The sequence below is a fragment of the Hyperolius riggenbachi genome, chromosome 3 (genome assembly GCF_040937935.1).
Source record: "Hyperolius riggenbachi isolate aHypRig1 chromosome 3, aHypRig1.pri, whole genome shotgun sequence".
Lineage (NCBI taxonomy): Eukaryota > Metazoa > Chordata > Amphibia > Anura > Hyperoliidae > Hyperolius > Hyperolius riggenbachi.
The window spans coordinates 68220632-68237324 of record NC_090648.1 but is presented as its reverse complement, the minus strand read 5'-3'; the positions used below and the strand labels follow the sequence as shown (position 1 = coordinate 68237324).

Sequence of the window (16693 nt, the reverse complement as noted above, 5' to 3'; positions counted from 1 at the left end):
TACAGTGGACGCTCCCTGAGCCTCTATTTGTGCCTTCAACCCCCACCCCACCCCTTTGTTAGACTAATGGTGCAGGCGAATGTTTACTTTTCATGTTTTTTTTTCTTTTTCAATAAAAAAATGCATTAACAGGCTAATATGCTATTTGGTTTGACGTATAACACATTGGTTTGACGTATAAGTACTTTCTGAATACTATTTTAGCTGTTATATTATTTTTTTAAGTCTGGTCGTGTGAGGGAATGAGATGGGGGAACCAACTCACAGGTGCACTGTTTCCCGAGGACCGTGTTTCGCGTAACGCAGCTGATGGCACACCAGGCACAGTGACCGGAAGTGGTGGCGGAAAGCGATGGCGGGCCGCTATATCGGGGCTCTGTGGCGGAGGTCGTGCTCCAGCAGTGCGGCCCCGGTGGTGGAGGCGCAAATTAAGCCAGGATTCTGGGAGCGGATGAAGAACAGGAAGTTCGGTGAGTTTAAACGAGACGCAAGGCGGCCATGTTGGACAAGGGCACACGTGGGTCAGACCTTTCCGCACTGAGGAATGCTGCTAGCGCTGCTTCTGCTTCATACATAGAGGTGTTCAGACACCGGGCACAGGATAACTCAAAGGGCAACTTAAGCTAGAGGGATATGGCAGCTGTCATGTTTATTTTCTTTTAAACAGTACCAGTTGCCTGGCAGCCCTGCTGATCCTCGGCCTCTATTACCTTTAGCCATAGACCCTAAACAAGCATGCAGCAGATCAGGTGTTTCTGACGTTATTGTCAGATCTGACAAGATTAGCTGCATGCTTGTTTCTGGTGTGATTCAGAAACTACTTCAGCCAAATAGACCAGCAGGCCTGCCAGGCAACTGGTATTGTATAAAAGGAAATATATGTGGCAGCCTCCATATTCTTCTAATTTCAGTTGTCCTTTAAATGTAACTGGGATTTTTTAAAGTAAAAAAGTAAATACTTAACCTGAGAAAGCCACTTAATAATCCAGAGACTTGCCACTTTTCTTTTTCTTCACCCCAACCCGCTGTTCCAGAGGTGAAACCTATTCAACAAAGTCTTGCCAAATAATTTTGCACATGTGCCTGTGCGGTAGCATGGAGGCCGCTCATACGCGTTCCCATTCCCTACCACTAGTCCTTCCATAGATGAGTGGGATGCTCCCATCTCTGCAAGCATTCAAAGACGCAAATGCTACCGGAGACTTTCAAAGGCGTGGACTTTCACGGATGGACAGTGGTGGGCTGAGGGCACAGACAGAGGACTGGGAAGCGTCTATGGCAGTAATGGCGAACCTTTCAGAGGCGAGTGCCCAAACTGCAAGCCAAAATCGACTTATTTATCACTGAGTGCCGGGGGGGGGGGATAGTTGCGGGATGCTGAAAAATGGGTGTGGCCATGACATTGTATGGGTGGAGCTAACGTAATGATGTAACAGCAAGGCATAAGAAAGCAGTGTTTCCGCCATGATGTGGTGAAACGAGGATTCGCATCATGGATGTGCAGAAACTGTGTGATGCTATTTAGTATACTGTAACCCCAAAGCAGCAAATATAGCCAACTATGACAATTAAATAATAAATGCAGCAACAGTTACTCCAGACACCAGAAAATAAACGCAATGTGGGCAGCATTTCACCAGAAAATAACGCAATGTGGATCAGCATTTCAGCAGAAAATAACGCAATGTGGGCACATGTCAGCAGAAAATAACGCAATGTGGGCAACATGTCAGCAGAAAATAACGCAATGTGGGCAACATGTCAGCAGAAAATAACGCAATGTGGGCAACATGTCAGCAGTAAATAACGCAATGTGGATCAGCATTTCAGCAGTAAATAACGCAATGTGGGCACATGTCAGCAGAAAATAACGCAATGTGGGCAACATGTCAGCAGAAAATAACGCAATGTGGATCAGCATTTCAGCAGTAAATAACGCAATGTGGGCACATGTCAGCAGAAATTCACGCAATGTGGGCAACATGTCAGCAGTAAATGACGCAATGTGGGCAACATGTCAGCAGTAAATGACGCAATGTGGGCAACATGTCAGCAGTAAATGACGCAATGTGGGCAACATGTCAGTAGTAAATGACGCAATGTCTGCAACATGTCAGCAGTCAATGACGCAATGTGGGCAGCATGTCGGCACTAAATGACACAATGAGGGCACATGTCAGCAGAAAATAACGCAATGAGGGCACATGTCAGCAGAAAGTAACGCAGTGTGTGCACATGTCAGCAGTAAATAACGGAATGTGGGCAACATTTCACCTGCAAAAAAAAATAATTTACTCACCTGACAGAAGTCTCCTCTCCCGGCGGCAGCACGCAGCTCCACGATTAGCCAGCCGAAAGTCCCGCGCTGACAGGATGTGCTGACGTCGGCGCCCCTGGGAGGGGGTGGGGGCACAGCTTCGGCTCTTCTCGTTTGCTGAAGAGAATCGGCTCTTAGGCCTAGTGCACACCGGAGCGTTTCCGCTGCGGTTTGCGATCTGCTTGCGGGTGCGGATCCGCTAGGGTAATGTATTTCAATGGGCTGGTGCACACCAGAGCGGGAGGCGTTTTGCTGAAACGCATACTCCCGGGCTGCTGCAGATTTTGGATTGCGGATGCGTTTCTGCCTCAATGTTAAGTATAGGAAAAACGCAAACCGCTCTGAAAAACGGCACTTCAGAGCGGTTTGCCAGGCGTTTTTTGTTACAGTAGCTGTTCAGTAACAGCTTTACTGTAACAATACATGAAATCTACTATACCAAAACCGCTACACAAAACCGCAAAACGCTAGCTAAAACGCTGCAGAAAAATAAGAAAAAGCGTTTCAAAATCTGCTAGCATTTTGCGGATCTGCTAGCGGTTTTTGGTGTGCACTAGGCCTTAGAGCCGACTCTTTGCGAACAACCCATCACTCTGGCCTAGTGCACACCGGAGCGTTTCCGCTGCAGTTTGCGATCTGCTTGCGGGTGCGGATCCGCTAGGGTAATGTATTTCAATGGGCTGGTGCACACCAGAGCGGGAGGCGTTTTGCAGAAACGCATACTCCCGGGCTGCTGCAGATTTTGGATTGCGGATGCGTTTCTGCCTCAATGTTAAGTATAGGAAAAACGCAAACCGCTCCGAAAAACGGCACTTCAGAGCGGTTTGCCAGGCGTTTTTTGTTACAGTAGCTGTTCAGTAACAGCTTTACTGTAACAATATATGAAATCTACTATACCAAAACCGCTACACAAAACCGCAAAACGCTAGCTGAAACGCTGCAGAAAAATAAGAAAAAGCGTTTTAAAATCTGCTAGCATTTTGCGGATCTGCTAGCGGTTTTTGGTGTGCACCGGCCCTCTATGCAGAGTTTTCGGTGGCGGGGGTTTTAGTGGTGGTAGCGGACAGAGACGGCTCCGCGTGCCGCCTTGGGCACGCGTGCCATAGGTTCGCCAACACTGGTCTATGGCGAGGGTCCCCATACTTTCTTGGTCAAGGGCCGGGTCAACATACTTCAGACTGCTGGAGGCCGGAGTATACATAAAATGATGTAGAAAAACATTACATAGTACCTAGGTATTGTAGACCGCTCCTATTAACATTTAACCAGACCATTTTAACATGTGCTGATAGTATGCCCCCCAACTCAGCAAGTGCAGTTATGTCACTAACACAGCAAGTGCAGATATTGTGACCCTAAAGGTAGCCATACACTGGTCAATTTGCCATCAGATCCAACCAACAGATAGATCCCTCTCTGATTGAATCTGATCAGAGAGGGATCGTATGGCTGCCTTTACTGCAAACAGATTGTGAATCGATTTCAGCATGAAACCGATCGCAATCTGTGAAGCTGGCGCCGCTTCTTAGTTTGAGGACCACTGGTCTATGGGATCCAGAGCCTTCCCTCTATATAGATGCAGTGTTCTCCCCAGGCACCCGGCTAGTTTTGTTGAGCACCTGGCTGCCATCGATTCACCTTCTCCTCTGCTGTAAGCAGAGTTGTGCACCGGCCCTGCATTCTCTTATCTCGCCCCACCCGGCTACTTTTTCATGCCACCCGGCTGGAAAAAAAATTCTGGGGAGAACACTGTAGATGAGTATCTAATTTTTTTTTTTTTCAGATTCCCTTTAACTTAACCTCCTTAGCGGTAACCCCGTGCTGGACACGGGGTAAGCCGCCGGAGGGTGCCGCTCAGGCCCTGCTGGGCCGATTTTCATAATTTTTTTTTTGCTGGACGCAGCTAGCACTTTGCTAGCTGCGCCAGCACTCTGATCGCCGCCGGCCCCCGCCCGATCGCCGCTATTTGCTGCGGCGCGCAGCCCCCCCCCCCCCCCCAGACCCCAGCGCTGCCTGGCCAATCAGTGCCAGGCAGCGCCGAGGGGTGGCCCGGGACTCCCAATGACGTCCCGACGTCGGTGACGTCATCCCGCCCCGTCGCCATGGCGACGGGGGAAGCCCTCCAGGAAATCCCGTTCTATGAACGGGATTTCCTGATCGGAGATCGCCGAAGGCGATCGAAGCGGGCGGGGGGATGCCGCTCAGCAGCGGCTATCATGTAGCGAGCCCTCGGCTCGCTACATGATTAAAAAAAAAAAAAAAAAAAAAAAAAAACTGCTGCGCTCCCTCCTGGCGGTATTTTTCATACCGCCAAGGAGGTTAACCAATAAATACCGTATTTCGCGCCGTATAAGACGCTCCGGAATATAAGACGCACCTAGGTTTAGAGGGCAAAAACCAGGGGAAAAAAATATATATACTAAACCTGGTGCGTCCATATTCCCGGAGCGTCTTGTACATGTTATCCCTCAAATGGTAGCCTCCTGTGTCCCCCATGTATCCTCCATGTCTGTCCCATGTGTCCTGTGTCCCCATGTCTCCCCCATGTGTCCGCATGTCTGCCCCATGTGTCCTCCTGTCACCCCCACCATGTCTCCTCCTGTCTCTTATGTGCCTCATATGGTCCTCCTGTCACCCCATGTGTATTCCTGTCTCCCCCACCATGTCTCCTCCTGTCTCTTATGTGCCCCCCATGGTCCTCCTGTCACCCCCATGCATATTCCCATCACCCCACCATGTCTCCTCCTGTCTCTTCCATCTCCCCCATGGTCCTCCTGTCACCCCCATTATGTCTCCTCCTGTCCCTTTTGTCTCCCCCATGGTCCTTTTGTAACCCCCCCACCATGTCAGCTGCCGTGTCTTAAGTCCCCGCTATGGTCCTTCTGACTCCCGCATGTGTCCGCGCCCCCCCCCCCCCCCCCCGCGCGTGTTTCCGCTACCTCCCCTGTGTTGTATGTCCCCCCGGGTGTTTCCGCCCCCTCCCCTTGTGTGGTCTGGCCCCCCCGGGTGTTTAGCGGCAGCTTCTTACCTCTTCCATCATGCCCGCGTGGACTGCACTGCAGACCTCCGGCTTCTGTGTGCGGCTTCCTCTAAAGACGGCTTCTAATGACGCGTCAAGCGTCATTAGAAGCCGTCACTAGAGGAAGCCGCACACAGAAGCCGGAGGTCTGCAGTCCACGCGGGCATGATGGAAGAGGTAAGAAGCTGCCGCTAAACACCCGGGGGGGCCAGACCACACAAGGGGAGGGGGCGGAAACACCCGGGGGGACATACAACACAGGGGAGGTAGCGGAAACACGCGGGGGGGGGGGGGCGCGGACACATGCGGGAGTCAGGACCATAGCGGGGACTTAAGACACTGCAGCTGACATAGTCGGGGGTTACAAAAGAGGCAGAATTAGGATGCACGCAGGCAGGGAATCCCCGACATGGCGGCGGTTCGTATCGGCGAGTGTTCGGAAGTCGGGGATTCCCTGCCTTTGCCGTATAAGACGCAGGGACTTTTTCTCCCCATTTTTTGGGGAGAAAAAGTGCGTCTTATACGGCGGAAAATACGGTAGTTATATCCTGATATAAAACTTCCTGCTTTTATTGATAGCTACTACTAAGCTACTCACGGTGAGCTTATCTATCTATCAATATATATAATAGACTAAGTGCCTCAACCTTCAAACAAGAAGAGGAAGTACTTTGCATGAGAAAATGTATGCGTGCTCAAACACCAAGTTTAAGGCCTCTTTTCCACGGACTGTTGAGCTGTGTGCTCAGCAAGCAGATACCAGGCAGCAGCGAGCAGTTACCAGGCAGCAGCGAGCAGTTACCAGGCAGCAGCGAGCAGTTACCAGGCAGCAGCGAGCAGTTACCAGGCAGCAGCGAGCAGTTACCAGGCAGCAGCGAGCAGTTACCAGGCAGCAGCGAGCAGTTACCAGGCAGCAGCGAGCAGTTACCAGGCAGCAGCGAGCAGTTACCAGGCAGCAGCGAGCAGTTACCAGGCAGCAGCGAGCAGTTACCAGGCAGCAGCGAGCAGATACCAGGCAGCAGCGAGCAGATACCAGGCAGCAGCGAGCAGATACCAGGCAGCAGCGAGCAGATACCAGGCAGCAGCGAGCAGATACCAGGCAGCAGCGAGCAGATACCAGGCAGCAGCGAGCAGATACCAGGCAGCAGCGAGCAGATACCAGGCAGCAGCGAGCAGATACCAGGCAGCAGCGAGCAGATACCAGGCAGGAGCGAGCAGATACCAGGCAGGAGCGAGCAGATACCAGGCAGCAGCGAGCAGTTACCAGGCAGCAGTGAGCAGTTGTGAGAGTTTGAGAGCCATTTCACTGCCTATTCACAGTCCATGGAAAAGAGGCCTTACCCTAGCAAGTCTGACATTGCAAATCTGGCCTAATTGGCTATTCATGAGGCAATGCTCATGCAAATGCATGCACAAACCAATACCACAAAGCAGTCACCCTGCTACATGCTACATTAGCACTATCCGGCTTAGTGCACACCAGAGCGGTTCGGCAGCGTTTTGCGATCCACTTGCGGCTGCGGATACGCTTGGGTAATGTATTTCAATGGGCTGGTGCACACCAGAGCGGGAGGCGTTTTGCTGAAACGCATACTCCCGAGGTGAGGCATTTTTTGGATTGCGGAGGCGTTTCTGCCTCCAATGTAAAGTATAGGAAAAACGCAAACCGCTCTGAAAAACGGCAGTTCAGAGCGGTTTTGCAGGCGTTTTTGTTACAGAAGCTGTTCAGTAACAGCTTTACTGTAACAATATATGAAATCTACTACACCAAAAACGCTTTACAAAACCGCAAAATGCTAGGTGAAATGCTACAGAAAAATAAGAAAAAGCGTTTCAAAGTCTGCTAGCATTTTGCGGATCTGCTAGCAGATTTTGGTGTGCTCCAGGCCTCCAGGAGCGCCACGGGGAGGATTCCCAATGCCCCCTTTTTATACAACTGGGGGGACCGCAGGGTCCCAGGCTCTCTCACTGCCTGGAAACCACAGCGGCACCCCGGAGGGGGAGGCTGGGTGGCGTGGACGACTTCCCTTCCCCCCCCCCAAGTGTGGCCAGCGCCGGGGAGAGCCGTCTGCACCCACCTCCCAATATTAAAAACAGGCACTTACCTCAACGTCCATTGCGTTCTGCTACATGCGCATTAATTTGGGGGCACCACATGAGAAAGGAGAGAAGCATGGGTCACCCCGAGCTTTAGAGCTCAGGGCTGGCTCACATACAGCACACCAGAGGGGGGGGGGGGGGGGGGAGGACAGGCGCACTCACTCCAGGGTTCACACCACCGGAGCAAGCCATCCACCACCTGCCTCCAAAGGATACAAACTGCACAAAATGCTTTCCATGAGAAAATTAATGCGCATGTAGCAGAACCCAATGGACGTTAAGGTAAGTGGCTGTTTTTAATATTAGGAGGTGGGTGCGGACGACTCTCCCCAGCGCTGGCCACGCTTGGGGGGGGGGGGGGGGGGCGGCTGCGCCACCCAGCCTCCCACTCCGGGGTGCCGCTGTGGTTCCCAGGCAGCGAGAGAGCACTTTGCTGTATTGGTTTTTTGACCCTGCATAGTTTGGCATGCAAAAGCAAATGCATATTTGCATGAGCATTGCCTCATGAATAGCCAATTAGGCCGGATTTGCAAAGCCAGACTTGCTAGGGTTAAACTTGGTGTTTGAGCACGCATACATTTTCTCATGGAAAGCCTACTTCTTCTTGCTTCAAGGTTGAGGCAAGTACTCTATTAGATAGATAGATGCGGCGTATGCTACGACGCGGGTTGGCTAGTAACCCTATATAAGGAAAATGACTGTTTTTAGCCACAGTAGTATTGAAGTCCATAACTAGAGTTTTGTGAGTACTGATATTCAGATAACCTCAGATTGGGCATGATGCACAAAGCTTTTTCACCTGATCTATGTTACTTTTTTAACCTCTCAAAGAGCAAAAATATAATAAAATTAAGATAAGAAATGAGAGTAATGCTGAATATAATGTAATCCGGAACAACTTAAGGGGCCCATACACTGGACGATTTCAGCCATCAATCGATTCTATGGAATCGATGGATTGAAAATCAATTCTATCAAATCTTTCAATCAATCTGCAGCCGATGTCGATTGATTTGATCTGTCGGACAGGATGGAAAATCTAGGTTGATCTGCAGCTGGCAGCAGATTGATGGTCCATACAGTTGAATTGGATCTAATGGTCCAATAATGCATTTAGATAGATTTCCAATAGATTTCATTCTGAAATCTATTGTAAATCTGTTCCTTTTGTGTGGCACACATCAGATATATTCCTGTCAGATTCAACTTAACAGGCATCTGGCAGAAATCTATCTGATGGTCAAATCTGCTGCAAATCTATGTGGATGGCCACCTATACTTTGAGTGATTATTTTGCTTGTAAATGTGCTGAAAGGTTATTTTTTATCACTTAGGTGATAAATAAGTCATGAGAAGTTTTGTGAATAGAGCCCATTGTTTTGACTAACAGATCCCAGAAGCCATTCAAGGGGAGAATAAAGCAGCCCATACACTCAGCCGATTTTCTGACCGACCGATCCCGATCGATCGATCAATCGATTGCAAATCGGTTGGCCAATCGACCGATCGACGGCCGATTTCGATCGATTTCGATGGATTTCCATCGAACTTGCAGGGTGGAAAATTTAGGTCGATCTGATGAGATTGCTTATCAGTTTGCATTGGCCTTAATGGAAATCTGATAGCAAAAAAATGCCATCAGATCGAATTTCAATAGATTTCAAACTGAAATCTATTGGAATTCTATCCTGGTAAAAAATGTTCTAAAAACGCATCAGATAGATCATCAGATGCATTTCTTATCTATCTGCTGCCAATCTGACGAGTGTATGGGCACCTTAACTGATGGTATTAACGTATTCTTTGTATATGTGGCCTTTTACCCATTTTTTTAAAATTATTTATTGTATTCATAGAGCCAACATTTTCTGCAGTGTTTACAGAGAATATATACACAGTATTGTCACTAACGCACACTGAGTAGTTAGTTTAGTTAATGGCAGGGACGTGTTGGTATTTCAAAACAGGGCTAAAATCGTTGATGTAAGCCTATTGCATAATTTCTCAGAGACTGATTTTAACAGATTAAGCCCCGCTTAAAATATAATTACACACGCACACTGTAAACAGAAAGAAAGACCTGATGTGGAGGACAGTTTTGTTGTTGTGATATTTGTCAGTTGTTCCCTGTTCCTAACTCTGTACACTTTATTTTTTAGTCATTTGGACTAAAGGCCTCCTGCGTGATTATGGTGCGGCCTGCAAAGACATAGCTGTTGATGCCAAAGAACGACCTGGCAAAGCCGCATTGTACATTTCCCTTCTTGCTGGTGCTGCTGTTTGCTCATCCAAAGCACCCTCTGAGCACTCCTTCGAATGCTCGCTGCTAGAAGCCTCCTGCACTCTCCTCCTACTGTCCCCCTGGACCAGAAGTGGAAGGTCTGACCAACACGTCCAGAGGCTGACGGAGCTGAGAAATGAGGGACGCCTGCGTCACATCAACTTCATGGTCTTTTCTCTTATGTATGAAGCCCCTTACGATGAAGAATGTGACCTCTATCCCACCCACTGTCCTCATCTTAAGCCTCGCCTCACTGACTTCCCCAGCAGAGTCCTGGACATTGGCTTCTTTGGACACTGGTGGCTGCTACAGCAGATGATGAAGGACTATGATATAAATGAAGAGGAGTTCAGTCACCTCCCTGCTCACATGAAGACCATTTCCTATAACAATCTTCACTCTTTGGAAAATGAGAAGCTGTATGATCTCAAGTTCAAACATGTGATGAATGAGGATAAAATACCTGATGCTTAGGATAAAATACCTGATGCTTAGAGGGCGGAGGATCAGATACTTAAGGATCGGAGAGGGGGGGATCAGATACTCTAGGATCAGAGAGCGGGGGATCAGATTCTCTAGAATGAAAGAGCAGAGGATCAGAGAGCAGGGGATCAGATACTCAAGGAACAGAGAGCGGGGATCGGATACTCGAGGATCAGAGGGCGCAGGATCAGATTCTCTAGGATCAGAGAGCGGGGGATCAGATTCTCGAGGATCAGAGAGTGGGGATCAGATTCTCGAGGATGAGAGAGCGGGGGATCAGATTCTCTAGGATCAGAGAGCGGGGGATCAGATACCTGAGGATCACCGGGCGTGGGGGTCAGATACTCGAGGATCAGAGAGCGGGGGATCAGATACTCGAGGATCAGAGAGCGGGGGATCAGATACTCGAGGATCAGAGAGCGGGGGATCAGATACTCGAGGATCAGAGAGCGGGGGATCAGATACTCGAGGATCAGAGAGAGGGGATCAGATACTCGAGGATCAGAGAGCGGGGGAGCTGTGGCTGCCACGTCCAACCCCCATGTATACCCCCCCTCCCCCATGTATAAGTGTGCCCCATGTGTGTGCATTTATACATTACCTGTCCTGTGTCAGCCTTCAATGCGGTGTCCGTAACCTCCGGGTGGCTCACGCTACTGGCGCATAGCGCCTGATGTCAGACACTGTGCGCAAGTGGCATGTATGGAGGCGTCCCAGGGGTTACCGATACCGCGCGGAGGCTGACACGGAACAGGTAATGTAAAATGCACACGGGGAGGGGGGGCACATTTATACATTGCAGCGGTGGGGTTTCGTTGCTCGTTCTGAAATGGACCGCCGCACACCCGAGCATCCGACTTCGGCCCGACATCTTGCACCAGGTGCGATTGACTAATGCGACCAATTTTGGCCCGAAATTGGTCGTATCGCCGATTGGGCCTGCACTTGGCGGCATCGTTTTTTAATCAAATTGGTTGGTTGATCGGCCGACAAAGTCACCTGATGTATGGGCACCTTAAGTCAATGGGCTTGTTAACGTCTAAATGCGATTTTTGCATGCAGGGAAAAAAACTTAGATCCTGCTGTATAATATTGCACACTGTAATTTTCTGATTAATGCAAACCTGTGAGGATGTAAAAAGTTAGGATGCTTAAAGTGGATCCTAGATAACCTTTTACTCATTGCATAATTGTGTTCCTTTCATATAGTTTGTCATTCCTCAAGCCAAATACATTTTTTGTTTTAATACTCTAATTCCCTATAAACTAAAACAAGCCTCGCCCACAGCTTCTCCAGAGAGCCTTGGCACTCTCAGCCTCGTAGCAAAGGCTTATGGGAGCTCAGTCTGGACAGGAGGAGGAGGTGGTTACTAGCCAGAGAATTCAGAGGCAGAGGGGAGGAGGAGAGGGGAGTGAGGTTTTCACAGGCTGAGGGCTGGAGATGCTATCAGCTTGCCTGTGTGTAATGTGACAACATGGCTGCTCTCATTGTATCACAGGAATAAATAATCATAAACTGTTGAAGCTGTGTGCAGATAGATTTGCTGTGTAAACTATCTAAAATTAGATAAGATAGACGCGTTACTTGTTATAGTTAGTTTTTCATCTCAGATCTGCTTTAAAGAGTCTGAATCCTAAAATAAAATAAAAAACAGATACTCACCTAAGGAGAGGGAAGGCTCTGGGTCCAAATGAGCCTTCCCGTTCTCCTCCTGGTGTCTGCGTTCCCACGCAGGCTACCCCGTTAGCAGTTGTGGCTGGTATCTCCCGGGTTGGGGAGACTTGGGAAGCACTCAGGCTTCTGAAGACGGGCCGCTCTGTACTGCGCATGTGCCAGCGCCCTCTCTTGCGCGTGCGCGGTACAGAACCACTGGTCTTCAGAAGCCTGAGTGCTTCCAAAGATTGCTGAAGTGTCCCCCTGGCAGGAGATACAAATGAAGGAGCCTGCTGGAGAAGAATGGGAAGGCTCATTAGGACCCAGCGCCTTTCCTTTCCTTAGGTAAGTATCTGGGTTTTTTTTTTTTTTATTTTATTTTAGGCTTCAGATTCACTTTAAAGGGAGTCTGAAGCCTAAATGAAGGGGAAAAAAACATGCTTATCTAAGGAGAGGGAAGGCTCTGGGTCCTATAGAGCCTTGCTGCTCCTCTCCTCATCTTGTCGTTCTTGTGCTGGCTCCCCCGGTAATAGTGTCCGTCCGATTGGTGGAAGACCGCTATTTTCCTCTGCGGGTGGGCTTCAGAGGTCTTCAGGAGCACTCGGGCTCCCGGAGACTGGCTGCTCCATGCTTATTTTATCCTGATAATTTATCTGTAAGAATAGCGTGCTGCACACACAGCGAAGAGGTGCACAACTGTCCGTGTTTGCCCCAATCGTTTGCAACATTGAGAACTTTATATGGTGTTTGTGACTAATTTTAAATGGTTTTAATAAAAAAAAAATATAATGTTCTACTTTATTGTGAGGAGTTAGTTTCTTACTTGCACTACACCATACACACCCATTCCCACAAGAGTTCTTGGGGCCCCATGTAGAACTCGCACACGGGCCCTAAGCTCCTTATTTGCACCACTGCTTCTCACTGATGCTTCCCGACTGATAGCTAAACCATATTCTCTATAGTGTGACCTCACTTTCACTGCTGCCACTGACACCATTCCTGGACTAAGGGCCTATTTCCACTGAGCCTGGTCCGAAACACTACCTATCTAGTTAGTGACTTACCGTCTAGGCCGCACTGTGATGTGAATCTGGATGGCAGATGTGAATATACAGTATACAGCACGCAGCTGGATCCCTATAGTGACACATGGCCTGACTTAGCAATTTGGACTGTGTCTTTGCAGCATTACGGGAGCCACGGCTGAATAGGAAACAACTGCGGCATCCTAGTGGAAACCAGTCCTCCGAAAGTTTGTCAGTCACACCAGCAAATTAAGCTGTAAAGAAATATCACATTTTAATATGATAGTGTTTACCTATCAAAAGGGTTGATTCACTAACGTATATAGCGCATGTAACCTCCTGTTACTCGTGATATTTAATCAGCACGCCTTAATTTCAAGTCCCTGCACGCTATGTGCGCTAGTGGTAGTGTGGTGTGTGTGATTAAGCTCAGTCAGAGCAGCGCATGCTATGCTGCGGTAGTGCACAGGTAGCCTACTGGGCCAATCAAAGTTTGGGGATCGTGTCTTTTAAAGTCACTGGACCTGAAGGGGCTCAGGGCGGGATGAATGGAGCGCCTGTTATTGGCAAGGAGTGGGCTTAAGTTGCACTACCACAGCATAGCGTGCGCTGAGTGTGCGTTCCTGACTGAGCTTACTTACGCACACTACGTTGCCACTAGCACATGTAGCGTGCAGGGACTTGAAATTAAGGCGCACTGATTGAATAGCATGAGTGACAGATTACTCGCCCCTATTTACGTTAGTGAATCAACACCATAGTTCTTTAAATTATCTATTTCAGCTCTAACGCTAATGGCATAAAATCCAGTAGCATTAATATAGTAATAGATTTCACTTAATCTTGACATTTTTGTCTGGCACCAGTTGCTGCCTTTGCCCCTCTAGAAACACACAGGGCAAATGGATATTGTGATGACGAACCAAGTTTCCCTTAAAAAGTACCTCTAGTAGAAAACAAAACATTATAGAGCCTGTCCTGTATAATGATGACAGATCAGGCGGGTCTCAGGCGTAAATACTTACCTGATCCAAAGTCATCGGGTCACAGGTGACGTCCCCCCCCCCTTCTCAGGGACGCAGTTGCGGCCATTTTTCCAAAGTCTACCAAAGCTCTTCAGGAAACTGCTGCCACAGCCCGCCTCCAACTCAGAAGTGGCCAATAAGGCAGCGGCTGCTGAGCTGGGGGTGGGCCGCTGCAACGGAGATTGGGGTGGCCAGCGAAGCAGACCGCTCTTCCCAGCGCCGCACCTGACCTGTGCGCTGCCAGAGACAATGTTATTATGGCCACCCAGCAGTGTAATTCGGGTGTCGGCAATCGCAGATTTTGAAAAAAAAAATACCACAAAATCAAGGGGGCGAAGGAAGTGATCACCTTTTTGGAGGGATGACGGCAGAGTAGGTAGGTATTTAACCCTGTCACCCCCTCCCCCCCATCATTAAAGGGAACCCAAAGTGAGAGACATAGAGGCCGACATGTTTATTTCCTTTTGAATAATGCACATTGCCTGGCTGTCCTGCTGATCCTCTGCCTCTAATACTTTAACCAGTTAATGACAATAGGACGTATATATACTGACCTTGTATTTTTGGAGAGTGCACCACCAGTTTGTTACTAAATGAGGCACATGTGGTATCATTTTAATCGTGACGAGTTGTAGAAGACATTTTAGTGGGTCTTAAATCTTGAGCGCACGTCACGTAAAAAATAGGTAGGGACAAACTCAATCCAACATAAAAAGTCATTTTCAAAATTCTGATCAACCTTGGAAAAATTTTAGCAAAACCACAAGAGACATATGTGGTAACATTTTAACCCTGATAAGTAGTAGAATAGAGTTTAGAAAGTTTTAGGGTTGAGGCCCATGTCCTGTGTATTCTTTTTAGTCACAAACTGAATCAAAGGCAATTACATTTTTGCATATTCTGTACCAAAATAAAAGACTTTTAAAATTAAAACAAAGTGACAGAATATGAAAGAAGAAACATACATTATTACCTTAGGAACTTGGCTTTTTAAATATGTATGCCATGAAGGTATATTACTATTATTTTTGCAAATAAGGAATTGGAATCATCAACAGTGTACAATGTGAAAGCAAAAAACACAAAACAGAAAAAATACACCTTTATTTCCAAACACAATATTGTCACCATACATTGTGCTGGGAACATAATTGAAACATTGTTATAACCAAAATATATAAGCAAATAAAATTTGTGAGTTCAACTTATAGTTAGCACTGTTTATTGTAAAGCTATAATGGATGTAAATGGAGAAATAGTGTGTTTTTTCAATTTTTTCCCTTTAAAATGCATTGAAAATAAGGTAACTACTAAACAAAATTATCACACACTAAAAGCCTAATTTGTCCTGAAAAAAAACAATATCTAGATCATTTAGGTGTGATTAGTAGTAATAAAGTTATTGGTGAATGAATGGGAGCAGTGCTGATATGTGAAAAATGCCTTGGTCCTGAACTGGTGTTAAGCCATAGACCCTGAACAAGTATGCAGCAGATCAGGTGTCTATGACAAATCTGACAAGATAAACTGCATGCTTGTTTCAGGTGTGTGATTTGACCCAACCGACCAGAATGATCAGCAGGACTGCCAGGCAACTGGTATTGTTTAAAAGGAAATAAATATGGCAGCTTCCATAGGTGTCACACCTTTTAATGTGCCTGTGTGACCGGGCTGTCATGGGTCAGAGAGGGGGATCCCTGGACATCTGCACTGTGGCAGTCAGTGTCTGTGAGCTCCTGCTAAAGCAGTAGGCTGCCTAGATTCTCTGCTCAGCCCATCTGCCTGCAGAGAAAGCAGATGGTCGCATTGTTCTGAGTCACTAGCAACTTGTCATCACACAATGCAGTGCATTAAATCTATCACGCCAATTTGTTACATCTGATGTCCCTTCCTTCCTAGATTAACTCTATTTTTATACAAGTCCTACTTATCTTTTTTTTTAATTGGGAAGAAAGTCCTTTCAAAACATTATTTGACAGTGAAAATTAAATTCTATATTTTTTCTCAGGAAAAGAAAAACAAACAAAAAAATAAGCATTTCTTCCATATGAATTGTACACATTGCAAGGATTAAATATCTCAGAATGTTTATTGCACCCTGTCATTTGTCACTGCAGGTACCCCTTAACTTTTACACACTGTACCATCAGCAAAGCGTTGTGTACAATGTAAAGCTAGGGGATCATTCACACTGCAGCGCTTGGAATTTTAACAATCCCTGATTCCCTAGAACTGCCCAATTACAATGTTCACACACACACCCCTACCCCCCCCCCCCCCCCTCCCCATTCTCTAGCAAGAGATTCATCGCTAGCCTGGAAACTAGTTATGCATCTGTACTGTGTTGGCACACCACTGTCACCCAATGTTTTGTGCACCAATCTCTGCTAGACAAGAGAAATTTCCCCACTGTGTACAGGGCTTTAACGTGGCCACTAATAATGCAATCTTGATTGTACAATCTTACCAAATCTATGTAGTAGAAAGCAGAATTGGGCCTAACAAATGAAGCAATCTGAATTGCATGATGCAGGAAAAAAATGTAGGGGGGGGGGACATTTGGACAGTTTGGCCACCTGGCACCCGCCTCTTCTCCGCTCTCCAGCCCGCCTTCCTGAAACACCCACTACCCTCCTCATACATGCATCCCGGAATACCTGTCCTCAACTGGTGGCACCAGTAGCAGTGACATCTGGTCACTGCTACCGATCGAGTGCCATGATTGGCCCAGTGATGGTTCTGTGGTCCCGCCCATGAGACTATCGGCACCACTTAACAAAAGCAGC

General features: G+C 47.7%; 2 protein-coding genes across 2 annotated transcripts in view; one reads left to right on the top strand and one right to left on the bottom strand.

Annotated features, from left to right (window-relative positions):
• Nucleotides 1-142: 142 nt before the first annotated feature.
• On the top strand, nucleotides 143-10191 carry TIMM29 (translocase of inner mitochondrial membrane 29). Its single transcript, XM_068273488.1, has 2 exons — nucleotides 143-470; nucleotides 9596-10191. The coding sequence occupies exons 1-2, from the start codon at nucleotides 353-355 to the stop codon at nucleotides 10189-10191; spliced, it is 714 nt and encodes a 237-aa protein (XP_068129589.1). The 5' UTR covers nucleotides 143-352.
• A 1753-nt stretch (nucleotides 10192-11944) lies between these two features.
• The window catches only part of LOC137562154 (protein YIPF2-like), a 17733-nt gene continuing 12984 nt past the window's right edge, over nucleotides 11945-16693 (bottom strand). The window contains exon 5 of the mRNA XM_068273486.1: nucleotides 11945-12144. Within this exon, the coding sequence (XP_068129587.1) occupies nucleotides 11945-12144 (200 nt within the window). The remainder of the gene's footprint in view (nucleotides 12145-16693) is intronic.